Source organism: Pseudopodoces humilis, chromosome 9 (assembly GCF_049639895.1).
Source record: "Pseudopodoces humilis isolate 2021_Gansu_Grassland_sample_001 chromosome 9, ASM4963989v1, whole genome shotgun sequence".
Classification (NCBI taxonomy): domain Eukaryota; kingdom Metazoa; phylum Chordata; class Aves; order Passeriformes; family Paridae; genus Pseudopodoces; species Pseudopodoces humilis.
Genome location: NC_142208.1, coordinates 31,312,620 through 31,338,985, shown reverse-complemented (window position 1 = coordinate 31,338,985; position 26,366 = coordinate 31,312,620). Strand labels below are relative to the sequence as shown.

The 26,366-nt window shown below is 40.5% G+C and overlaps 1 protein-coding gene across 4 annotated transcripts in view; it reads right to left on the bottom strand.

Annotated features, from left to right (window-relative positions):
- The window catches only part of PLPP4 (phospholipid phosphatase 4), a 47,949-nt gene extending 26,658 nt beyond the window's left edge, over positions 1–21,291 (bottom strand). For 2 of the 4 annotated variants that reach the window (XM_005520803.2, XM_088059581.1), the window contains exons 1-3: positions 21,095–21,291; positions 4,298–4,406; positions 228–318 (exon numbers count right to left, since the gene is read on the bottom strand). In XM_005520803.2, coding sequence (XP_005520860.1) covers positions 228–318; positions 4,298–4,406; positions 21,095–21,150 — 256 coding nt within the window. In that variant the 5' untranslated portion in view covers positions 21,151–21,291. Of the gene's footprint in view, positions 1–227; positions 319–4,297; positions 4,407–20,366; positions 20,462–20,976; positions 21,055–21,094 lie in introns of those variants that run through there. The other 2 variants (XM_088059583.1, XM_088059582.1) reach the window with 2 other exon arrangements.
- Between the last annotated feature and the right edge of the window lie 5,075 nt (positions 21,292–26,366).

The following is a 26,366-nucleotide window of genomic DNA, read 5'->3' as shown; positions in this document are numbered from 1 at the left end:
TGATCAAATTCCAGCCCTTGCTGGCTAGATTGTGCAATTAGGGCACAGAATTTGTACATCTAGAAACACAAACTCAAAGGTTTGTATGAGGTGCCTTGAAACTGCACTGAAAACTACTATAATGGGCTGTAATGGAGACAAGTTTTCTTCAAGGCTTGGATTACACTTGGAATCAATCTCTGAGAGCTATCACACACTTTTCCACCTTGAAGTATGACATACATTACCTAAGAAAGCCTCTTTAATTTCGGTCTTGTCTGTTCGACGGATTATTTTCACCACGAAAATGACTGCTAGTGGCGTGAGGAACGAAATTGCCTGTGAGAGATAACAAATACCGTGTGTGAGAGCATCAATTCCTTCTCAGCCCAACTGATTAATAATTAGCTGCAGCCAGCTCCATTTAAACTGAAAGGCTGAATGATCTTTATCAAACTCCTGACCTTAAGCAAAGTGGGACAATTTGTCTTTGCAACTACAGGGTGACGAGCACATTAATATTCCAATATAGCCCTCAGCTGTAATTGATCTGTAATTGCCCAGAGCTGCATTTAAAATGTCAGCTTCTCCAATGAAAAAGTAACAGTCCATAAGGTTCACAAAATTCTGATCCATACAGATTTTGGACATTTTTTCCTCAGTGTGCTGTGGAAGGCAGCCCACCCATCCAGGCTGTGTGCTCAGTAAGACCCCGCTCAACACAACAGACTGCAGCACCAACCTCGTGGCATTTTAAAATGCTCTTTATCTTACTTTCTGTTTTCTTTTCAACTGTCATGCTTGAATGCATTGGGAAGATTGTGTCTTCATGATTCTTTTGTTTACAAGGGTTTGGATGTGGAGCAAGCTGCTTTATTCTGTTCAAACCCAGAGAAACAACACCTGAGCATCAACAGATTCAGTCACTGCTTAAACAGAACCTTATCCTGTAATTGTAAAGTGCTGAAAGACAGGAATCCTCCTACAAGGAACCTGAAATGGCATCTCTGCCTCAGTGCACACACTTTATTCTCTTAAAAAAAAAAAAAAGTGAAAATTACTGGTTGAGGTTTCGGTTTGTGTTTTTTAAACAAGGCAAAAAATGAGCTGCAAATGGCACAAGGGGTACCAGGTCTTAAAATTATGCTTTCTTTACTGAAACTGAACTGGGTCTTACTTCTTAAATAGCCCCACTGACACAAAAACCAGACCAGACATATATTATGGCAAAAGACTCAATCTTCTTTTTATAGCACAGATTAATCCTAGACCTCACTTGATGATTTTAGACAATCCGAGTATGGAACAACACAAGAGTGCACTACATTTGTTATTTTGGCTGTGCATCTTGCACCAGATTGTCCTTGCCTGCATCTGTAAAATACTGTCTAATTCAACAGATTAAAACACAGTCTGGACTCTGTTCCTCTTTTCTACATTTAGGAAGGCAAGCACCAGAATTTGTGCAAAAAGAGGAGTCAGTTCAGCTTGAAATCTCCCCCTAAGTACGTGTGAGATTCAAGTTTGGATGCCACTGCTACCTTACTGCTCCAGAAATGTTCGCTTCTCTCTATCCTCATCAAGAATTTAATTTCTGCTTTCAGAGACAGGTTGTGAAATTTTTAAAAAAACCCCAAGGTTATAGAAAATCCTAGAATTTCCAGTTTCATTCTTAAAATAAGGATTGCCACCAGCAAAAAAAAAAAAAAAAAGGAAAAAAGAGAACAAATATCTGCATTCCAGTAGCGAAGAACATGTAGAAATATATCCAAGGCTGACAGGCTTATAGTGGTGGTTTAATGGAGTCAGAAATCTTTTGAATAAGCAGGGGCAGCAGAAATTACCAACAAAGAATAGCATTCAAGTGGCAGCTTATTCCAAACCACTTCCCCATCCATCTTCAGAAATCTGGTAAAACTGCAGATTTCCTCATATTTTACAAGCATGTGATTTTTTGAGGGAGATGAACTATTCATTTTCATGGTGTATTGCTGCTCCTTACACAAAAGCATTAGCTAGAAGGTGCTTTTTATTCTGCAGCAAAATGCACACACAAAGAGATTTTGGCTTGTGAAAGACTCCTTTTTATTTATTTTGCAAATAAGTTTCTCTATGGCTCCTGTCTAAAGCAGATTTGGCAACATTCTAAAGAGCAATACTCTCCTCAGATGCACCACAGCTATGTTTCCTTTTCCAGCAGTGAAATATCCCAGCATTGCCAGGCTTTTGTCAAACATGGACAAAAATCTCTGTCATTTATTATTCATCCTGGCAAGCCAGAGATGTGCTGAGGTTATAGGGATTCCCACACACTTCCACTCATCCAAGGGAAAGCTGGAAGTTACCTGCACTTTCCAAGACAAGGAATATCCATTGATGGAGACAGAACCAGGCTCAGCTCTTTCCAGTTTTTGCTGCCCAAGAAGAAGTCAGCTTTGTCTAATTTGGATGTGTATTCACAACCTTTCTCTTGAATTCAAGTCTCTCACAGCAAATAAAGTAATCCAGCAATTCATGAAGTCTTAGAGATTGCTTTCTGATAAAGCCATATGTTTTAATATCAGAGTACAGGAGTGGCAACAAATTTTTTCCATAATGAAATCAATGCTAGAGTCAGATTTTACTTCTTTTAAATTTAAAAAATAAAAAAAAAAGAGTATAGAAATTACCTATTTTTTTTTAATTTAAGGAGTTGTTCACTGTTTAAAATCTGAGCCAGAAAGAGAACACAGGCCATAGAAATGTTACACAGAGCTGCCTCAAAGTTCCACCCACCACAGACTTTGCCAAAATCTGGGGCTATGGGAACAGGGGAATATATTATAATTATATCCCAGAATTGTGCTTCCCAGTGCCTACTGCTCAGGGAGCAGGAGGATGGACTAATGATTATCCCAACTGGTTTCAAAAATAGTTTCACCACTGCAGCAAAACCCTGTACAATGATTCACTCTTGGTTCTTGAACTCCACACTTAGATCAGAGAAACCATGTAGCAAAGTATTGCTAAGCATAAGGAAAACTCACACAATTAAATTCAGTCTTCCCCAGCACAACAATTTAATGTTTGGCTTGGGGGTTATTTTGGTTTTTTGTTGTTTGATTTTTGGTTCTTGGGTTTTTTACACAGCTGTCATCCGTTTCAGGAAAAAACATATATTCTCATCCATCCAGGATGAAAAAGCCCAAAATAGAGCTGCTTCTTAATGCAATATAAATAAAATATTTCTTGTTTATGAAGGCAAATTTAAAAATCAGGCCTGCAGCCTCTGTCTTAGAAGGCTGGGATATATGGTCACCTCAAATGCAGGAGGTACCTTTAAGCTGTTCCTTAATTAATTTTTTTTTTATAACTGAAGGATTAAGCATTTATATAAAAAAGCTGAATAGAAATGATATAGCTGATTTGCATTTAATCTGAACTCAAGTTTAAAAAGTAAAACCCTGGCCTCACTGAAGACTCAGGGAAAGATAACTTTGAGGCAGCTGTTGGAAAGACTGAACTAATACTTTTACAGCCTGAACTACACCCACAATTTCAGCATTTCTGAGGTGGTCTGTCTTACTGCACTCTTATATATAACATAATATATAATAGATATATAAATAGTACATGATATGTAGAGATCATTATGGTTGTTAATCATTGCTAGGGAAGTTTATCAGAATTATGAAGTTTGATAACTGAATTCAGCCATCCCATCTGCATGTGCTGAGCAGGGAAGAGCCAGGAGAGCAGTGACAGCAGGGCAGCTCTCTATATATTTTATATTTATATTTATTATTTATATTTATATGTATATTTATATTTATATTTATATTTATATTTATATTTATATTTATATTTATGTTTATATTTATTATATTTAGTGTTGGCAGAAGCTAAAACAAAGGATTTGCTTTTAGGGGAAAAAAAAGAGGTTATTCAGAGTCCAGTATCTCAGTGCCTAACACGCCTAAAACAAATTGGATTGCAAAATTTAAGCACTTAACCTTATAAGAGCATGGCAAGGTTTTGTCAGGTCATCCAAGCAGCTGATTGAAAAAGCTTCTCTACTCATTTCTCTCACATCCCTCTCAGCTAACACCACTTTCAATCCTAAACTGAAAAATCAACATTCATAAATTCAGTCATCTGATAACGCTGCTTTTTAAAGACATCCCATAATTTGCTGCATTTTGGAAAACATTGGTTTGGAAAAGAATTGCCTTTAGGATTAAAGGAACATCCTCTACTTGTGAAATGTTTCCTACTGCTTAGCAAATGAAAATTTCCTCAGTTTACAGCCATCAAATAACCCCCAGGCTTTAGTACTCACAAACATCAGCCGTGTAGGGATGTTGTCTGATTGCACCAAAGGATTTTTGTACAGCCAGATCTCCTCTGGCTGGATCACTCGCTGGAATGGATCCAAAAATTCTGTAAAACTGAAAAAAAAAATACAAAAAATACAAATTTTTCACAATTTGAAGTGATGACCAAAAACCCCCAGAAGAGTTTTGCTCACTTCCCCAAACTCTCTGTCATAGTATGCATGAATTATCCTTGTTAATAAATTGCTACATTGCCATCCTACCTCATTGCATTTTAGTAATATGAACTTTATAAATACACCCTTCAGAAAATGGGTTTTAAAAGTCTGCACCTTTGACGTTTTTCTACAACTTTATAAAAGTTCTATGAACACCACTGTGGAGAAAAATTTTTTTTTGTGGGAAAAGTGTGCAAATAACACTGTGAGATTAAATAAATCATGTAGTCATTTACTATCAGTTTATAATCATGTAATCCAGTCTTTTACTCTGAAGAAATTACGTAACAAAAGTAAAATATAAAATGCCTTTCAAATGCCAAGATTCAGACTTTGAAGCATGACAGTTGCATTTGCAGGATCACAAAGCAAAAGAAGCAGCCCAGAAAATTTCTTCTACTGATAGAAAAAAGATAACTTTAGAGAATATCTCCAGAAGAGACTTACTCCAAAAACAGGATGGGCTGTCAAGCATAAGAATCTAAGTCTACCAAAAATGTCTCATTCTACCAAAACAGTTTTAATTTCATTATTATGTCTATTAAACCTCTTATAAAACAAAACAAAAACAGAAAACAAAACAAAACAAAAAAACCACCCAAAAACCACACTAAAAAACTTCATCATTCTGTAATTAAGTTATTTTGCAATTAAGAACATAAAAATAAAATGTTGAGGTCCCAATGTTCTGTAGAAAGTAATTTGTGTGGGTATCTTTTGTCATGCACAGAAAGAAAAAGCAGGAATTGTGATCTTTGGCCACAGCAGGAAGTTTCAGAAGCTTTTCATGACTTAAATTGTCTCACTTCATTTAAACCGTGCTCCTTTTCCCACAGAGTCCTTCAGTGCTCTTTAACTTTTCTTGGCTTTGAATTAATTTCAGACAACCTGGGAAGTTTGGCCTTTGCTTTCCACTGCTAATTTCAGGTCTGGATGATCAGGACTCGAGGATTGGGGGTTGAGGGAAGACACAGGGACCAGTTTTCTGCAGATTGCTCTCACCTGATAAGCCCATAGAGCCAAAACTCAAAGGGGTGTAACTACCCAAAGCTTTTTATACTGTAAATTTTCCAAAGCCAAGGGCTTTACACGTCTCCAAACCCAGGTTTTACATCAGGCACATCAAATGGCTTTGCAAAGAGAAAAAACCCAAAGTAATTTGCAGAGCAGAGTAAAATTAAAGCACACTCACAGATGTAAGTCTCCCCAGGGAGGACAAGCCCTCAAACCAAGCTGGGTCAGCAATTCCCAAGCAGGAGCAATTCCTAACCCCTGTGCCCATGGCAGGGGGCTGAACCAGGGGATCCTAAAGGTCTCTTCCAACCCAAACATCCTCTGACCCCTTTACCTGGCACAGAGACTCTCTCTACCCACCATTCCAAAGAGCCCCACTCAGCTCCTCTTCCTCTCCTTTCCTAAAGGAAAACAACCAAGTTTAAGGAGCAAAGAAGGTCAAGCACAGCTTGTCACTTGTAAGAGTATTTGTGTTTCCTATGCTGGCCCACATGGACAACAGATTATTCTGGGAGCTTAAGGAGTTTGGTTTTGCAAGGGAAATATTTATTGTTATACTCAGCTTCTCCAAACCCAGAGTCTGAGCCTGAGTTCAGAAGAATTCACCAAGAAGGTGAATTTCAGAAGTGTCAAAACAATTTGTTTCAGTGTTTTCAAAATGAAAGCAAAGCTTTTTTTAAGTTTAAAAGACAATTGCTCATATGGAAAATTAATTTTATAGTTTACAAGCTAGAAAAATAAAGGTAGACTACTAGACAAACGCAAGGCTTTGTTCCAAATTTCAACTGAGAGTCCTAAAGTATATTATTTGAAGCATTTCTGGTCACTGCAGAGAGCAAATCACACACAAACATCTGTGCTGCAAGGTGATCAGGACACACCCATTCACCAGTGCACTTTTGGAAAATTTGTCACATTTGATCAGAAATGTAATTAATTTGATGTTAAGACATTTGACATTATGAACAAATGCCAACAGAGTTAAAGGTCTGGGGCTCTTCTTGATCTTTTGTTTCCTGCCCCTCGTGACATAACAAAGGCAAAATTATTGTTGTTTAAATCTGAGGAATTAAAAAAAATCAAGTTCAGTTCTCTCAGGAAACACTAGGACACTGCAGATACATACTGTTACAAAATTTAATGCCTTTAAGAGAAAAATAACACATGCTAAAGAGATGAAAACGTAATAAATAACATAAATAATATCTGATTTCAGATGAGGACTGATTTTTTTACTAATATATACTCATCTGTACTCATATAAAGAATGAGTAATTTCAACAAATGCATTAATGACTGTAATTATTATTATTATTTTATGCAACAGCAGCAGTTTTGTATCCACTATATATTAAATCTGAATAGGTTTTCATTCCTTTCTTTGACTTGTGTTCTGAATATGTTCCCAAAACTGTGTTGAAATTTAGTGCAAGATTATGCAAAAAAACCCAAAAAACAAACAAACGAAAAAGTTTTCTGAAACTGGCCAAAATCATTTCAAACTCACTTTTGAAGGAAGAAAAAAATAGCTGCAGAAGGCAGCAGATGTCTCTGTGAGCAATACAGAAATAGAAAGTAAACAGTTAAAGGAAAGGGACTGTAAAAAAAGAAATAACTTTTTTTTTAATCTTCCCAAAGAGCTCAACTGCTAATTAAATTTTTATGCCAAGACTCATAAGAGAACAATTCTCTTCTTTTTTGAAGCATCACCAATGGGTGAGTGGATATGAGATTTCACTAGCTTGAAGGCAATTCCCTTTGTACTCTATTAAACAATCATGAGGACATACTGGTTTCTAAGCTGCCTGACACTTGGTGATTTATGTTCCTTTGTCCCAACCAAAGTACAGCCTATCACTACTCATAAGTCAGCACAAGCTTGTTTAAAGAACTAGATGTTATGAGAAATTAATGCAGTCCTTGGACAAAGAAAACTGGTTTTGATCCTTTTGTGTTATGGCCCAAAGTACAACCTCAGCCATGGAAGTGTCCCCTGGCAGCAGGTGGGCAAAAAAGCTTCCTTTGTTTTAGTACAGAAAAATTAAATCTTGGCTTTTTGGTCTTTTTTCTTCGTTTTTCCATATTCACCCAACATTTTTAACAGCTTAGCAAGATCTCAAACTCTTCAGCCTGATGACACGTCTTTAAGGCATAAAAGGATTTCCATTAACTTCGAGAGCCTTTAACTGTGTCTTTCAAAGCAGCCCAAGGGAAAGAGGGGCCCAAATTCCATTAAAAACATCAGTGAGCAACAGGTGCCCCAGTCCCTGGGGTTGCTTTGGCCGTGCACACGCTCTGCTAACAGCTCCACATGGAGTAAAAACGCTGCTCTTTCCCGAGGTCTTCGAGGCACATTAACTCCATTTCCATCTCACAGCCTGCAGCCCTCCAGGATCATTTTGTGCCAGCACCACATCACAGCCAGAGCCAGGTAACAGCACACTAAAAGTGGTTTTATGGTGATATGGACTAATAACTTGGGGTTATGTTTCTATGAAACCGTTCACTGATAGTGAAGGAATCAAATGCAGCATAAATATCCTCACACAAGTTCTGACTGGAGCTTCCACTGGGGTTTTCATTTCCCATGAGCAGCAGCAGGATATATATATATAGGATATATATATAGGATATATAGTTTGGCACCTCACCTTATTGTTTCCACCACTGCCTGGCCCTCAGCTGCATGAATCACACAGCAAGGGTTAAATTTCTGCCTGGCCCTGAGCATCAGCTAAAGGCAAGAGAGGGGAAAAATTGGGATTTGTTGCCTTTTACTTTTTCTCTCACAGACAAATCTTGTCCCAAATAACTGAGAGGACAGAGCAGTACACATGGGATTGCAAAGCACCAGGAGAAAATGAACAGGAACTTGTGATTGTGACAGCCAGACTTTCCAGACACCTAATGAATGACCCTCCTCTTCTCTAAGCTTTGTCTGTTGATAAGCAGATTTTATCCTCAAATGGCTCTGTCTGTGTGTCCCCATTGGGGAAAACAACAAAAAGATAGCAAATCTTCATGAACTTCTCTTATAAATCACCTCTGGGGGCTTATTGAGAAAAAAATTGGCTCTGACCACTATTCCTTGCTTGCAGAACTCTGTGTGAGCAAACACTGTTATCTCTCCCAAAAACACAGGTTAACTGTGGTTGGGCTGCTGGAACTGCATTTTGCACATTTTTGCATGGATATTTCCTCTAGTATTCCCCAAACTAGGTCTCAAAGCTCGGAGTAAAAGCTTGTCCAATGTACCTGCCATGTGCAATTGTGCAATCAGTTGCTCTGCAAGGCTGTGAGCGGTGTCAGTGGTGCTGAAGTTGGTGAAAGTTGGCCTAATTACAGAGTATGTGCACAATTCATAAGTCAGGACTTGCTTCAGGGGCTTCCCACAAGTGATCCAGGCTAAAAGAACCCAGAGTTTGCATCAGCTGGGTGCATTGAACACTGCTCACATCACCTCGGCTCACATTTGAATTCAAGACTTCAATTTACCCTTTCTGAAACACACTAATAGTGGGGAAAGCATTCATGCCATCTTATCTGATGTACCTGGAGAGAATAACTTATCCCCAAGCCAAGAGAAAACAGGTTTGTTTACTGCTTGCAGATAATATTATGGAAAAAAAATACCATAACTTCTTGGAGGTTATTTTACAAATTCCTGCAAAAACAGACAAAATATGAAAATCTTGAAACGTTCTGTGTCTGGCATGTAAAATGAACAAAACTGAAGGAGAAGGGATAGTGATGAGGGGAGATAAGAAGCAATGCCTGTGGTTTATCACCATGATTCTGCTCTCCATGGAGCTGGAGCAATTCAGGCTCTGAAATGCTGCTGTCTGTGTGTGTCAGCATGATGAGATAGCTTTGTGTCAGCTCACAGGTTAGCACAAGCAAAGAGATCTGAGCCACTTCATATCTAAAGGAATTTGGGAAATCCACAGCTCCTCATCAAGGTTACAATATATATGGCCAAGACTCAATTATGTGTGATGAGCAAGGAAGAAGCTGGCATGAATTCAAAATACAACTTCAATAATATAAACTCTACTTGGATAGAAAAAGAAACATTCCATGTTAAGGCACAACACTTAACAAGTGCCAAGAGGTTTGATGTTTCCTGCCATGGTTTTACAAAGCAAGGTAGAGCAAACATTGCAGTATCAGTATCAAAGTAACTCTTAATTTTGCAGTTTACCTACACAAACCAAGCATGCACTGCTGATAAACACCCAGCAATAGCTTTAACTTCTCCATAGAGATCAAAAGGAGTTAATTTTAAATATATACCCAAATTTATTCTGCAATAGGTACTGAATGCAAAAGAAGTGTTCCCATCAGAATAGACCTAAAGTTTTATTGGTTCTTTACAGAGTTTTATGGAAACATGTTACTGTAAATATAATTTTTAACTGCATTGAAACAAATTAAGTACTGTACACTCACACAGAAACACCAGCATCAACAAATTATCCCCTTTTAACAGCTAAAAGCTTTTTATTTCCCATACAATGCCATTAAGTGTATACACCTACTAGTTCTGATTAACAATTTGAAATCCCCATACAGAGCTTTACTGGGACTGATAAAGACAAAGGGCACAGGCAGTGTTTTAGGGGTTTTTATTTAATGTCACTGGCAAGTAGAGGACTGGTTCTGGAGGGTAGCTTTGGCTTCAGATGAATCAGTATGACTTGATGGAAAATATTTCTGAATACTTTAAATTAGCTAGCAATTGCAGTGTGACATTTAATTAGCACATTTGCCTCCATTAGCCCTTCAGATATACAAGAAATCATTTTGATTAAGAAAAGATTGAAAATAAATTCTGATGTGCTGTTAAAATACACACATATTACCACAGCTGTCATATCTCCCTGAAGTGCTAAAAAAGGAGAGTTTCCAGTATTTTCCTTCAGCCTTACTGATAGGTTTCCCAGATTTGCCTTGCATACCCACTGATTTTATAGATTTATATCAGGGTATAACTTCTTCCAAAGATGAATGACTGCCCTCTGTACTCTCCTCCTCGCAGCCAACACTGCACCCAGCAAGGAGGCAGCAGCTGTGGAGCCTGGGCTCACTTAAAAGCTCAGATCTCAAACTAAAAACAATACAGACTCACAACAGGAGTCCTGCAGCTTATGAAATCACATATAAATGAGATAGATACTTAGAATACCTAATTTGAAAGAGCAAACCAGCAATCTTTTCACAGTGCTGAAAAAGAAAGAGCAGCCTGGAGTGGAGTTTCAGAACCTAATGTTAGTTTTCTTTGCACTTAAATTATATTGGCCCTGTTTTCTCAGCCCCTGGCACTGGAGCACTCTCTAAGTAAAAAATTTCCTTCCTGTGACACAGAGGAAAGGGAAAGGATTATCTGAGCATGCATAAACAGCACAAGAGGTTAATGTAGCTAAGAAGCTGTTCTTGTGCTTGAAGTCTTGAAAGATTCCAAAAACTTCCAGTCCATTCTCCTTTTTAGGGGCTGAGCCTTTGATGGCAAGTAGAGCTAAATATCACTGAGCCACTGTCAATCTGGAAAATTCCCATTCCACGGAAATAAAATGGGTTTCCAGGTTTTAAAGTATTTAATTAGCTTCAATACAGCATTTTCACCATCATATCTTCCTCACAGAAGTGGGATATTTGGAAATGAGCAAAGTGAAAGGAAGAAAGCTGCACTGCAGCTTTGACCAGAAGGGCAGGAGACAGGAGTGACTGTACTGAACCAAAATGGCAAAAAACTACTGCCAAATGAGTCAAAGTCATATATTGTGACTTGTTTTTAATTTTTACAACTTCCCTTGACCCAATATTGAAAGTGATCTTTGCAGCTTTGCTTTCTGGTCAGCAGAGTATAAAACAAACCATTCTGAAACAAAAGCAGCTTTGCTTTGGCATTTTGCTGCTCCTGGGGTGAAAGAGCTGTTCAATCCTTGTGATCCCTGCTCACAGGGAGCAGTGCTGCCCTGGGAAAACAACACAAGGAGGTCAGAGCTGCTCCCTGTGTCAAAGGGCAATTCTTCAGGCCATCCAGAAATAATCAACAGTGTTAGTTTTACAGAAATAACCAATATCAGCCAAGTGAAAACTATTGGCTCCTGCTTTCATTGCATTATCTCTCATTTTATTTATGAAAAAAATATATTTATGCTATTAGTTGTTGCCTCTAGCCTCTATTTTTATTAAATATACCCTATGATATAAGATATCTCACAAAAAACACTTTAATGTGTGTTTGGGGAGGAGAAAGTGGAGTGAAATGAAATAATGAGTTCTGCAGCCATTAGAAGTGTCAAAGCTGGCAGCTGTACATTATCCTAAAGTGAAAAAACAGAATTCATATTACAGGCTTAAATTAACTAAGCACATGTCTGAATAATGAACCCAAACACACTGCAGACAGTCAAAATTTTCCTCTTGATGTTTTTAATGCTTATTTTGATTACATCTCAAACTGTTTTCAGTCAAGCTCTCCACAGTTCCCTGCACAACTACACAGCTTCACAGCAAATTGATGGAGCTGAGTCTGGTAAAGTTTTTTCTATTTTTTTAATTATTATTATTAATTTTTATTTTTTTCATATCTGCATGTCACACACTATTATTGATTATGTTTGGACCCGAAATGAAAGCTGGGGTAAACTCACAACCTTGCTCAGTTTCTCTCTGTGACAAAAGCTCCCCCTCTCAATTATCTCTGATCCTTCCTCATTCCTCCTCCTAATGATATTCCAAATAAAATCCAACTATATTAAAATCACTCAGTCCAAAACCACTTGTGTGAGAACTACATGTTCCAGAGTATTAGTAATGATTAAAAAAATATTATATATTATATATTATTACATATTAATTTTATATATTATATAATATATACTATATTATATAGTATATAGTATATATAATTATAATTATATATTATTATATGTGATATATTATATATGAATATATAAATAAGTATATATAGAAAATAAATATGATATGATATGATATGATATGATAAAATAAATATAATATAATATAATATAATATAATATAATATAATATAATATAATATAATATAATATAATATAATAAAGATCTAGTAATGGGGAATAGGAACATCACTTTTTGCATTTTGCAGCACTCACTGAGGTCCAATAGCAACAGTTACACTCCTGGAAAGCACCTTGGACAGAGATGAACAAAATTATTAATGGTCTCTCTGAAATGCTGTGTTCTCCCATCAGTGAGAGCTGGCAGCTAATGGAAATAGAACTTTGCATCAGGGGACATTCTCCTCTGTTGTTCTCCCTTTGCAAGGCTCCTCAAGGCTTGGCAGGGAGCCACAAACCCTTCAGAGCTGGAACATTTCTGAGCATTTCCACCCCCACTACACATGCTAAAGAAGTAGTAAAACTTCTCACCCAATAAAGGCTAAAATGTCAGATTGCAGAGTGAAACACTGCACCTGATCTAGGATTTCATTTTCCCACAGTCTGTTTTTAGCAGAATATTTAGCACACAAACTTTGGCAGGGCATTGCCCTGCAGAGGGGACCATCAGCTTCTGTTCAGGGCTTGCTGAAGTATCCTCCAAGCAATTCCGAATTGGTATCTCTGTTTCCTTTCCCACACATCAAGATGAGTCAAAAACCTCTCAAAAGAAATTTCACTTTAAACTTTTACCCCCACACTGGGGCACTCTCAGGCAATACAAACCTCAGTGCACTCAGTGCCAGCTTACAGGACCAGCCAGTCTGTCTCCTCACAGCAAAGCAAAACTTGATGTAAAATACTCCTAAAACACTTCAGTGTAACTTCCATTGTAAAACTTCCATACATGGAGACTCTGCCTATCCTGGGGCAGTCTATCCCAGTGCTCAAAGTCCTGAACAGCAGAATATATTTCCCCACACTTAACCTGAGTTTCCTTTGCTACAGATTTAAAAATCTTTCTGCCTGATTCCCAGAGGATGTGAAGAGCAGCTTGCTGTCTTCATACACCTTTATGGAGCTGCTTACCTGTGAAGATCACTGCCATGTCTCCTCAGATCTTCAGATTAAACAACTGAATTCTTTCTACCTTTTACAGAAAAAAAAACACAAAAAGTTTTCTATACCTCTCTTACAATCTTCCTCAGTCCTCCTCCCCAACTCTCTGGAATTCACCTGAATAATTAATCTCAATCAAATACTTATTATGAAAACACCAGTTGTTATCCTGTTACCTACCCTACAGTAAAACAATTTCCACTTATTGCATTCCTATGCAATTGTAATTCAAATTCAGTGGTATTTTAACAAGGAAAATATTTAGCCATTCAGATAGCAAAACTAGAAGTGTTTTGTAATGCAGAGAAACAAACAAATACAATACACAGTGACTATAGCAGTCTGATTTAAAATGAATTTAAAAAATCCCAATCTAGTTTTCTACAGAATCATATCAATCAATTACAGGTTTGGGTTTTTTTTCCATATCAATGATTTGTGGTCCAATGATGACAAATTTAACATTTAAAGGCAAGGGGAAAATGTGAATGGAAGGTACTTTAAAGTCCATATAGTCATGAAAATCTTAGTTCAAGTGCTGGAACGGATGACAACTTTGTCTCTTCCATGCAGACAATGCAATTGCATCTCCTATACAGGAGCTGTTCTGGCCCAGAAACAAGTGAAGCTTTCCTTGACCATGCAAGCCCTTCTGTTCATTAGTGGATCACAACCAACACTTTAATTAGGGTCATGAGTGCTGCCTTTAGCTTTCTGTCCTGATCCACTAATCCTTGCAACACTCAGGCATCCCCTGTTCAGTACCAGCACAGCCCACACCACACCAAAAAATTACAAGACACACTAAATATTATTCTTAATTCATTTTTAGCATCAATAATTCTGCCAGCTGTTTCCAAGTACTGGCTTTTCAAAGTCACTGACAGATTGGGAGACCATAAAGATCTTGATTTACTGTTCCAGACATGAGTACATTCTCAGCAGTAAGACTATAATTTTTATTAAATTCTTTCCCATAAGAATCACAGTTGTGCCCTACCTTGACTGTGCTTAGATCAAAGTGTAAGAATTGATTTATTAAAGAAAAATTTTCCCCCCAGGAACCCTATCAGTACCATTCTCACTATAAAACATCCTCAATCAGGCTAGAAGCAAATAAACACAAAGTGCCAAAGCCTGTGAGTAAATGGGATTCAACAACAAGATTCAACAAGAGACACAAAGTCACCATTTACTCCTCAAAAAATCTGGTGCAGATGCTTTGGCATTTACAATAACATCCTCTTTTAGCATGTATTCAGCTGTGGGTTTAGCCATGGAGATCAACTGTAAATCCTATCTTATTAGCAGGACAATTAGAATTCCTGCTATTAAATCCCCTTCCCTCTTCCCGTCCTTTCACTCCCTCTTTCCCCCAGACTCAGGGAAGACAAATGAAGTAACTCAGTTCCACAACTTACAAGTATTGATACAACAGTCTGTAAAATCAGTTTGCCTTTGGCACAGACCAGAGTCTGCACAAAAAGACAGGTAGGCACAATTTCCCCTGAATAATTGTTATCAAAGTCAGTAAAATCCTAACCTATTCCAATAAATAAAATACAAAAGCAATGGAATCAGAAGTTTCAGCTACCTGAGACACCAAGCAGCTGAACAGCAGGATGACCCTGAGTGGATGCTGCTTCATCACTCCCCTCCTCAGCTGGATGGGGGAGAGAAGATACAGTGAGAGGCACCTGGGTCGAGGTAAGAGCAGGCAGAGATCTCTCAGCTGTTACTGTCACAGGCAAAACTGATTTGACTGAGGGAAACTAGTCTAATCACAGTAGGAAGATGAGAAAATAAAATCTAAGCCTTAAAACAGCTTTCCCACCCTTCTCCCCAGGCTTAATGTTGATTTTTTTTTTCCTCCCTCCTCCCCTGCAGTGGTACAGGGGGATGGGGAATGCAGACTGAGATCATCACAGCCACCAAAACCTGGCCATAAAACCCCACAGCATCAAGTTTCCCTGTGAGCTCTGTGGTAATTCATACACATGAGGACAGGCACACAGTCATTTTGTTCTGTGGCCATATGACACCAGGAATAATTGGTATTTAGGGCCTTTTGTTGTCACAGTAACCTGTCAAGGACACAGTGCCGAGCAATGTTAAAATTCAGGTTGCTTTGTGGTGTATCAGGGAGTTGGAGGAGCTCCATGCCATTCTAGTTCTCCCATCACTTCAAAGGTGTGACCCACTCTGCTGAGCACTGGAACAAGTCTGCTGCTCAGTGTGCAACCTTTGATAGGTGCTCTCAGATCCTGGGCACCAGAAAAGCTCTTTTCTACAGCAGGTCTTTCCCTTAACTCTTCATTAACCCTACTCACTGAATTAGACTTCAACCTGCAAAACAATTTTTTCCCTCACTTTAATAACATGTAAATTAGGGTTTACAATGATGCACCTATTTTTAAGCAGGTTAGCAAACATGCTGGTGTTCTCATTTCCTATTGTCATTACACTTTGTGAAACTAACACTGAGAAAGCTCCAAGAATGTTCAATGTGTCTGGCTACCTGACGACAAAGAATTTATCAATTAACTGAAGGATTAGGGTGAGAAAAAGCAGCATTGTCCTTGTTTTCCTGATGAGAAATTAGGCTACACAGAAATGAAACCCAGGACTGTGAGGATCAGAAGCCAAAAGTCAGGTTCCAAACAAAGTCAGAAGTATGGGCTATCCAAATCGAGAACACACAGAATCACTAAGAAGTGGCCAAATATCTACTTTGAAGCATTCAACTAGAGAGCCAAGGCTTTAAAGGTGCTTTGAATTCTTGGTCCAACCTATTTGTGTAAATTCACAGCATTTGAGTCAGAATGAGAAAATAAATCTTGGTGTCTCAGTCTGGTGATTTCTTCTCAATAACATCTTGCTTTTGCTACCTACAGTCACAATTTTCAGTTCAGTCTATCCTCCAGAAATCCCATCCATATGAGAGAGAAAAGGCAAACACAATCTGGGAGAAGAGCAATGCAAAGTGCAGCCCTGTAGAATTTCCTCTGGTAATTGATTTTCTGTGTTTACAAGACAATACACAGTATCATTTATAAAGGCAACATATGCAGGTTATCCAGAAGACAACATCCCGACAAAGAAAGCTACTTGAAAGAGCTTTGCACACCAAATTACTCCATGCATATTCATAACTCGATTAAAATATTAATATTGTAAACTTGTAAGAAACACAACACGCCCAGAAACAGCTTTTATTTACTTACACCAGAAACTGAACATGGCACACGCACAAAGGATGTCAGCATTAGTCAGTGCTCTAAACTCACACGTGTGCAATATATATCTGTATATTAGCCTGCAGATAAACATTGATTCCCAAGGGAGGCTGCTAATGAGACTGTGCTGTGGGGAAGATATCCAATTACTCCAAACGACATTTATATTTTAATCACATCACATGCACTGAAGAGCTCGAGGTTTGATGAAACAATCCTTGAAAGACTTTGCCTTTTTAATCAATTAGCTCTCTCAACATCAGTGATGTGCTGTTGACAAGTCCTTGGGATAAATATACAACAACACACGCAAATCCTCTCTCCCTGCCAAAAGTGTGGCCTTCTGAAACAGCTGCAAAAAGTTTTCCTCATAGAAGACACCTAAAGCAGAACACCGAGAAATAAAGACACCCCTCAGGTTCATCCTGAGCTACCACTCAGTAAATTCATTTTAGGACAGATGAAAAACTTTGTTTTAAGGGCATCACTCCTGTGTAAAACTATCAGACTTGCTCACAAATCTTTTTAGAACTGGCTTATCTGAATAAAACCAAGTCAGTCAAAGCAATTGGCTTTCTTCAAGCAACCCATAAGTGACAAATGCCACTGCACGCAAGAAGATGAAATTCTGGTCATTTTTAACATGTTTTAGCATTAATCAGGCATTTTAAAATGCTCCAAGTCATAGAAATAAATATAAAAATGAAGAAAAACAGGGCTGCAAGACCCTAATTCAATCATTCTTCAAATTAGCATTGGATTTTTCCTGTAAACAAAGTACATCCTCATGGCTGTTCTATTAAAAAGCCATTTCTACTTCTGAGAGCTTACATGACAAACCTCACTTAAAAAATAAAACTCAGTTCTGTACTCACAAATATTTCTTAGTAAGTAGAAACCTAAACAAACATATGAAGTGGGAATTGATCAAAGACGAGATTTGATTGGAAAATATTTGAAACTTCATAATGTCATGGACAAATTAGAGTGTGAGAATTTTCTCCACCTTGGAATTAACCAACCACCCGTGCTCCATCAGATCAGTTCAGCCCAATCAAAAGGGGCAAGGATACATACCTTGAAAACTAAAAATTAATTTGATAGTTAAGAAACCGGGAGAAACTGTGGAGCAGAAGAGAAATATCATTATGCTTGCAGTTGGTAACTTGAAGTTTGAGAGCTATTTTGCTGGAGGTACTCAAAGAATACCTATTTAATTTTGCAGTAAAGTGTGTATTTAGGTGTATTTTTTACTGCAACCACTTGTTTTTGGGTTTTGACTCTTTGTTGTTTGGAGTTTGGGTTTGTTGCCTTTTTTTTTTTAACTCCTGCTTCTCAATTTCAGGCAGACACAGCCTTTCTGATAAATCTGTTCTAACTAATCCTTCCTTCAATACTACTAAATCCTGAGGGCTAAAATGCCCTTTAGCACAGATCTCTGTGAAGGCAGAGAAGCCTGAGTTGCTAAATTTCAATACCTAATCTGGTCTTTAATTGCTAAGTGAGCTCTCAGCAACTGCCATGAGCACAACACCTAGAACTGAGTCAGTTGTTATCATTATCCTCCCTAAATGGCTGCTGAATTCAACCAAATCAATACCCAACTACCAAAAATGTGCATTGCTTCTAAGGGTGCCCATCTGCAGGATAGAAGAGATCTTATATAACAAGTATAGGTTTCTGCCTTTGATGGAATGACTGACGTTGATAATTCTGGCAACTGGAGGGAAAAAAAAATGCCAGTCTTAAACATAGAAAACATGGCTGTTCTTGAGCTAAAATACATTCAAATTGGCAATACATTCAATTTCAGCAATCATCAACAGAAGTTTTCACACCTCCATTTTTTATGAAATGACATTTATTACCAAGCAAAGCTCCAGCGTGGAATATGCACCTTTTTCTTTTGCATTCTCTGGTACAAAATATGTCAGTCTATTGCTGTGAGTGATATGAACTGTTAGGTGGAAGCTCAAAGACATCTGGGAGGCACAGATGGTTCAGAACTCTCAAATAGCTGTGAAACCATTACCTTCAAGGTCAGGCTTCTGTCGCTATAAGGATTGGTAATGACACAAAGCCATCAAGACCTTTTCAGAAAGAGCTCCCTCTCTTCTGCCCAGCTCCTCATTTGCTGGCACTCACCACAGAGCTGAGCCCAGACCCAGCCTCAGCTCATTTCTGTTAATGGCATTCCTTTACAAGGCAGGTGGAACCTGTACAGCCTCTTCATTCCTAGAAATCTCTTCTGCAATAGAGCTCAAGTTGCTGCTGCCTGGATTCCAGTCCCAGGGCTTCCAAATTCACTCCTGAAAAGAGCTCCACTGAACTCGATGTTCTGTAAAAGTCTTTGCACTGGCTGTCTATAAAACCACGGGAAGCAGAGTGTTTAAACCTCTGCTACACAAAAGTTTCAAAATGTGAGTAATTGCCACTTTAGAAAACTGAGAGAACTATTGAATATTATCGCAATAGCAACAGATTACTTCTGTGCTAATATTATCTGAAGAGAAAAGCTCTTCTTTTGGTCAACCTAGAGGTTGTATTCCTGCAACCATTACCAGCAAATAAAGGGCAGCTCTTCATGGAACTAAACACTGACCTGAATTTGGAACACTTACCATGCTGAGTACTTTCAGATGTCAATGAATGTTCTGAATGACCTATTGAAATATCAGAATTATTCCCCAGAATCCCAATGAGGCAGGACTTGAGCTGCGTGAAAGTATGAGAATCTCTTCCACAGGCATTTGCCATTATGGTGACTCTAGCAAGAGCTTTTCTGTTAGCTACCCCTCTCCAGAGCATTTTGGAATTCATAAAGAGTGGTGAAAATAATGGAATCTTTTAGAGAGGAAACAAAGACAGAAGAGAAGCACAACCAAGAAATGACTAATTATGATGGCTCATGATTTACATATCATAGTAACAAGCTACATGAGGAGATCTCCTGCAGGGGTGGTAGAGGTGATGAATTATGCACACAATCATAAAGAGGAGAAAGGTTCTGATGTAGCATCAGCTCCTGAGGTCTTGCTCAGCCTCTAACTCCACATATTCCAGGAAGGAGTTCTGTTGACAGGAATGGGTCTACCTTCAAAGTAAGATGCAACTGAACTGACAGATATCAAAGGCACCTCACAGGGTTTTGTTGCAAATCAAAAGATTAGCATCAATATTCAAGAGAAATGAGCACTGAGGGAAAAAAAGCAAACACCAGTAAATTGGACAAGTTATTAATTAACCATGAGAGGTTCAGAAAGAACCCATCAAAGCATTCAGTTTCACCAGGTCTAAGTCAATAGCTTAACAGATGTCCTATACTGCCTGCCCTGTGACCAACAGCATCCATCCCCAGGAAAACAAACCAGCCAACAGCAAAATCCCATCCTGGTTCTGTGATATTCCTGAGAGATCACAAGGACTGAGAACACTCATCTTTAAACATTAAGCAATGGAAATGCAAACTTATATATGAGTGGAACTTTTTCATTGTTCAAATGCGTGCAGAACACAAGCTGCATAAAAGAAAGGGCTGAAATAATGAAGCAAAATAATGTATACCTGCTTTCTCCTAAAAAAAAGGCTGAGAGAAAGAACGGTCCTGCGGCGACAGCTGCACATCTTTCAACAAACAGATTTTCATGACTTTCCTCCCTGCCCGAGAGCGTGCGGAGGAGCTTCCCAAATCCCCCACGTTCCACCCCACACTCAGCCCGCGGTCCCTGCTCCGCTCCAGCACCGGCGCTGCAGCTCCCCGGCCCCGGGAGCTGCCAGAACCAGCTGTTGAGGCTCATTCACAGCTCCGCCAGGTGAGACTTTACCCCACAAGCTACAACCAGCCCAACGAAACCACCAGCACACCTCTGAGGCTGCGTTGTTTTGGCTGCCCGCTTTTTGCACACTTCTCTCACAAACAGCAGCTTCTCCAAGAAAAATTCCGCTCAGCTCTTCGGCAAAACGCCGGGGCTGGGAGAGTTCGCTCAAAGACTCACCTCGGGAAAATATTCCACCCCCGAGCATCCCAGAGTGGGGACCGGCGGTGCTGCCGCTCGCTCGGGCATCCCGAGGGGATGCCCCGGCTGGGTCCCCTGACCGCCAGAGCCCACCGGGCGAGCCCCGCTCCTCCATCCCCGCACCTCTATCCCCGCACCTCCATCCCGGTGCGAGCTACCTCCATCCCGGGGAGTGCGGGATGGAGAGCGTTGGAGAGCGGGGATGGAGGTTGTCAGAGCAGCACCGGAGCAAAGTTGTCGCGGTGCCGCCGGCCGCCGCTGCCCGGCGCTACTCACACGAAGACCCCGAAGAGCAGCACCCGTATGCCGATCTCGATCGCCAGCTCCCGCATGGTGGGTCCCGGCTCTCCCGCAGCCCCGCGGCGCCGCCTCTCATGCCCGGGGGCAGCGGGGCAGCCTCAGGCCGGCCGGTCCGGAGCTCCGGAGCCCCTGCGGGCAGAGCCCGGCCGGGCGCAGCCCCGGCCCCGCCATCCCTCGGCCGCCGCGGCTGCCGCGCTGGGCGGGCGCGGCGCTGGAGCGGCGGAGCCGAGCGCCGGGGGAGGGTCCCGGTGACTAACGCGGTGTCCCCGCTCGGGGGGAGGGTCCCGGTGACTAACGCGGTGTCCCCGCTCGGGGGGAGGGGGCCGGGGATCCTGGGGATTTCCCTTCCCCGCCTCCCCGCCCGCCCCCGCCGCGCTGCCGAGCGGAGCCGGAGCCGCAGCCGGGCCCGTCCCGCCCGCCCCTCGGGGCCGCCCTGAGCCACCGCCGGCAGCGGGATGCTGTCCGGATGCTGTCCGGATGCTGTCCCCGCCTAACGCGGGGAAGGGGCGCCATGAGAGAGCTTTGTCTGTCCCAAGCAGCGCTCCCCATCCTTCTCTGGAGGGCCGTGAACCCATCGGTGCGAGGGGCTGACATCCCAGGGCACCCCCGCCGCACGCTGGGTTGCGGCTCCGACCGTGGGCTGGCGCTCCGGTTCTCTGGCTCGTAATGAAGCCCCGCGCTTCGAAAAGATGGAGAAAAATAAAAATTATAGATGGGGCCGGCGGGAGAGAGCATCACCTCCGCACACACAATAAATAACATCAGGTGTTCACAAAGCATTGAACCTCCGGCACGGTGTGCGGAGGGAATCACGCACCAGACAGCCCGTGCTGCCGCTGGGCTTGGCCCATTCGCTTCATCTTTGCATAAAGGATTAACAGCGTTTGAACACGTTCTGCTGGATGTATTTATGTAACAGGCTTTTCACCTGTTCACACATCCATTTTAACCCCTTGTTAATGCAGATAACCCAGTGTGTTACCCCGGTATCCCTTGGCCAGATTCTGCATAATATGTGATATTATAGCCTAAAGATGTCATTAATTCAGTGCCTGTTCATTCCCAGAGATGAGTTTAGCTAAACATGCAGAGGTTGTGGTTATATGGGACCCCAAATTGCTGGGATGGGAGAAAGGCAGCAAAACAACCAATGACTTGGTTTACTCCTGTGATTCCTCCAATCCATCCACCATTCCTCTCAATGTCATTCTCTGAGCTGCCCAAATCCTTGTAATGTCTTACTCTACTTTTGCACAGAGTTCATTTAACTTCCTCCTGCTTTAACTTGCTAAGCATGGAGAGACTCCCGAACATCTTTAGTGTAAGGGAGTTTCAACCTTAAGTCATGGAATGCAGCAAACTAATTCACATTTAAATGTATTTAATTATCTGCTTTCGTTTGAAGGGGTATGTCCTTCAGGAAAGTGTTCATAGCTATTAATGCTGCACATAGCTGCAAAACAGCCATCAGGACTGCAGCTGGAATCCAATCCACTTTAGTAGATGATTATTGCTGGAGAATTAATGCCATAGAGGCTTTGTTAAACCTATCTGCCTAATATATGCACTGTGCATTAAAGGGAAGCCTTGAAATCTGAATTAACTACTAAGTAGTAAAACTTTTATTGACGGTGTTTTTGGAAGAACAGAGACGTAAGATTCTGTACCAAACTCATCTACAGAGAAGTACACCAGTGCTAGATTTGTTGCAAGGAGTATGACTGAAACCCAGAGAACTGGGGTGTGTGACTGGCATTGGAGAGAGCACTAAAAATGTTATTTGAAAGAGATCTTTCTCCATTGCACATCTTATTTCGTTAATTTTCAGACAAACCTCAGTCAACTACTTCTAGTCTGGATTTTAAAAAATGTGGTTTGCTCTCAGGAAGCAAAGCTAAATTGTGAAACCTCCATATTAAACTGGTGGTGGTGGTAACCCTGGTGGATGTCACCTGCCTCTGAGGGCACTCAGTTGGTCTCCTGCTGTCAAATACTTGTACTTCCTCTGGTTTGTGCTCCCAATGACTGAATGTGTACCTCCACTCTTGATAGGTGTGCACAGGAATAAACTTTGTTTTATTAACAGGCAGAAATAGCTTCATATGTTATGTGAATCAGGCCAGTCATGAAACAAGGAGTTCTAGTTACAAATGAAACAAGATTTGTCCTGCAAGGATCTGCTTGCAGTGTTCTGGCTCTCCAACATGTATCAGCTGAGGGTGATTTATGAAGCATAAATACTTCAGACTGTTTTTTTTTTAAAACTAGACCCAGCTTGCAGCTGGCTGCTGAACAAAAACTTGCTTTGATTTCTAATATGAGCTGTAGTGGTAAATAGCAAGAAAAAGATTTTAGGCTGCATTGTGGAATTAAGCTACAACCCAGCAGCAGGTACAGCACAGCCACTGCACCACAGCACATTCTGAGATAAACCACAGTGACCCTGGGAACATCCCAGGTTTTTATTCATCCCATCCCTACATCAGGCACAGCAGGTGCCCTCAATGCTATTTCTGTTTTTGAGAGTGACTGGAGAGGGGAGAGAACTGATCCCACCCCGATGGAGGCAGCTATCGATCCTGTTAGGTGGCGAACTCGGGTTCTCAGTACTTTTCTCACAAAGATTTCTCTTTGAGCCACCTGCAGCCAACTTTCAGTCCTCGAAGAGATGTTCACAGCCAGAAAGAGCAGCACAGCTGACCTGGCTTTTCTGGAGATTACAGCCTTTTGCCAGGATGGGTGCATGCTTCTTACCCGCCTTGGGGCAAAATCTTGCAGCTCATGGTAAGGAGAGCTTAAAACAAACTGGATTTTTCTATCAAAGCAGGTAAACTTCATCCTGCCAAAAGGCTGTGGAAAATAGCAAGCTTGCAGCAGAAGGGACATGACCAAAAAACAGGTGGTAGTAGCACCTGAAACTCTGAAACCAAGCAAGAGTCTCAACACATCACATAAAAGTAGAATAATTTTGTATGTTTTAAGAAGGATTCAAAGGATGTTGAGTAAAGTTTCTGTACATTTCATAGTTCTGACACAAAATCAGGAGCAGCTTGGCAGACAACTTTCATTTTGGAGTGATTTGCACTCAGATTTTTCACAGGACATAAAACTGGGGTGGGTTCAGATCTACTGAGATCAAATACAAACATGTCTGGATGAACAACACTTCCAGTTTTTCATTGCCTGAGTCCATAGACAATCAGATGCTTAAGCAAGAACTTCTGGCCAAAGAAACACTAAAATCCAGCCTGCCATGACACCAGAGTAGCTTATTATTCTTTAAAAATTACAGTCCACTAAACAACCTACTTATTCTTTCAAAGTTATAAATGAAGGGCTATTTTAGCTGTTTCTTACATTGTCTTTATTTCTATCAATATATTTTTTTTCTTTTTACCTTTTACCACTTCTTTTGCTCTCTGAGTATTTAGGTCACAATGGGGAAAAGCCCTTTTTTCCCTTTCTTTCCTGCATGCACATTCCCTGTGCTGCACACCCAGATGCAGTGCAGAGCCCTTGGCTGTAGATTCAGCTCTAAAGGAACCCCAGAGTCACGGAGGGTTTTGTTAAAAGAAAACAGAGTCAAAACTGAGATGATTTTATTTATTCTGTACATTTCCACACAGATGCATATGGAAATGGGAATTTCCCACTATTAATTTGGCTGCTATTCCACACACATTGCTGCTGGTCTCTTCCCTATTGGTTCTCTGATGGACAACAGAAACTTCAGGCAATAAAACTCCAAAGGAATTTAAAACCTCAATCAGTATGATGCAGCCATGCACATCTTAATTGCCCTGGATATCATATTTAAACCATTTATAACAGCAAATCCTTAATGTTTCTGTTTAGTTACTGTGCTTGTGCCTGCAATTGGCTCCTGATTGTGCCTAATTAAACAGTTCTAAACATTAATGCATCAGTGAGTTTCATGGAATTGTGTCAAATATTTCATCTGGGAGTTTTTTGGGGGTGAATGTATGTGCTTGGGGCCATCTGGTGGAGCAGAACTACAATGCACTGGAGGTGCTGCTGCCATCCCGGGGCAGACTCACCTGGCCATTCCTGGCATCCCAGACATCCCTGGCATCCCATCCCTGCAGAACAGCCAGCCCTGGGCTCTCCACTATCTGCTGCCCGCAGAATTTCTCTGCTGAGCCCTGACTTGTTTCAAAATGTGTCCTTTACAACTCTTCTAGACCAAGAATTGACATCTTTTCAGCCAGCACACCACTGCTTCTAATAATCAGCATCTTGGGGAAATTTGATTAGTCTAAACAATTAAATTCATGTATACATGAAACTGAGATAAATTATTTATGAGCCAATTGACATTTGCAGCACTGGTGCTGTTAGTACTCAATATACATTGTTATGGGGTTACGGTTGTAAAAGTATTCATGCTCCCATAATAAACTTGTGATAAATCCAAGTCTTTAACCTTTACAATATTTAGTGCTCTTGTGCAGTGTTTAACAGGAGGCTGTGACCTAAAGCAGACATCTGCTGTCTTTAATCTTGAGTAACGCTTCATGCCAAGATTGGCCTTATTGACTTCAATGAAATAGTTGTGTAATTACTTATTTTCTCTTTTTCTTTTTTCTATTTTTTTTTATTTTTTTGTCTTCTAAATGTAGTAGAAACTTGCCAACCATTGCTGCAGCCATTTCAAAGTGTTCTTGACTTGAAAGGGAGCATAATGATGCAGGATAATTAAACAGAAGAGGTAAAGGGAAGGACAAGCTCTACATGAGTGGGGAAAAACAAAATAAAATGGCCAATTGTTTTGGACAGGAGTGAACTGCAAAACAAACAGTCCAGAGTTTGAACATGGCCTCTTGGTTTAGTGCTGGTAACAATAAAGGACTGTTTGTTCATGTTTCCCTTGGATTCTTGGAAACCACTCGCCATTTCTCCTGGATTCTGTGCAATAAACAAACCAGAATTTTGAAGCTGCTCACAGCAGGAATTCGTTCTAACCCAAATTTACTGGAAATAGCCCCAGGAAGGGTAAAGTAGGGGGAGACAGTGTATTAATACAGTTTCAGGCTGCATTCCCCTTCAAGCATGCCATTTGTTGCTCTGCCCCAGGAATCTCACACTGTGACTGCGCAGGATGTGCATCCCCAGCCCTGCAAGAACACTGAATTCTGGGGCTGTGCTCACTGCAGTGCTACCTGAGGGCTCTGAGAGCAATGTGCCAGGGCTTTCCCAGCAGGAATCACGTCTTGCTGATGTTCTGGGG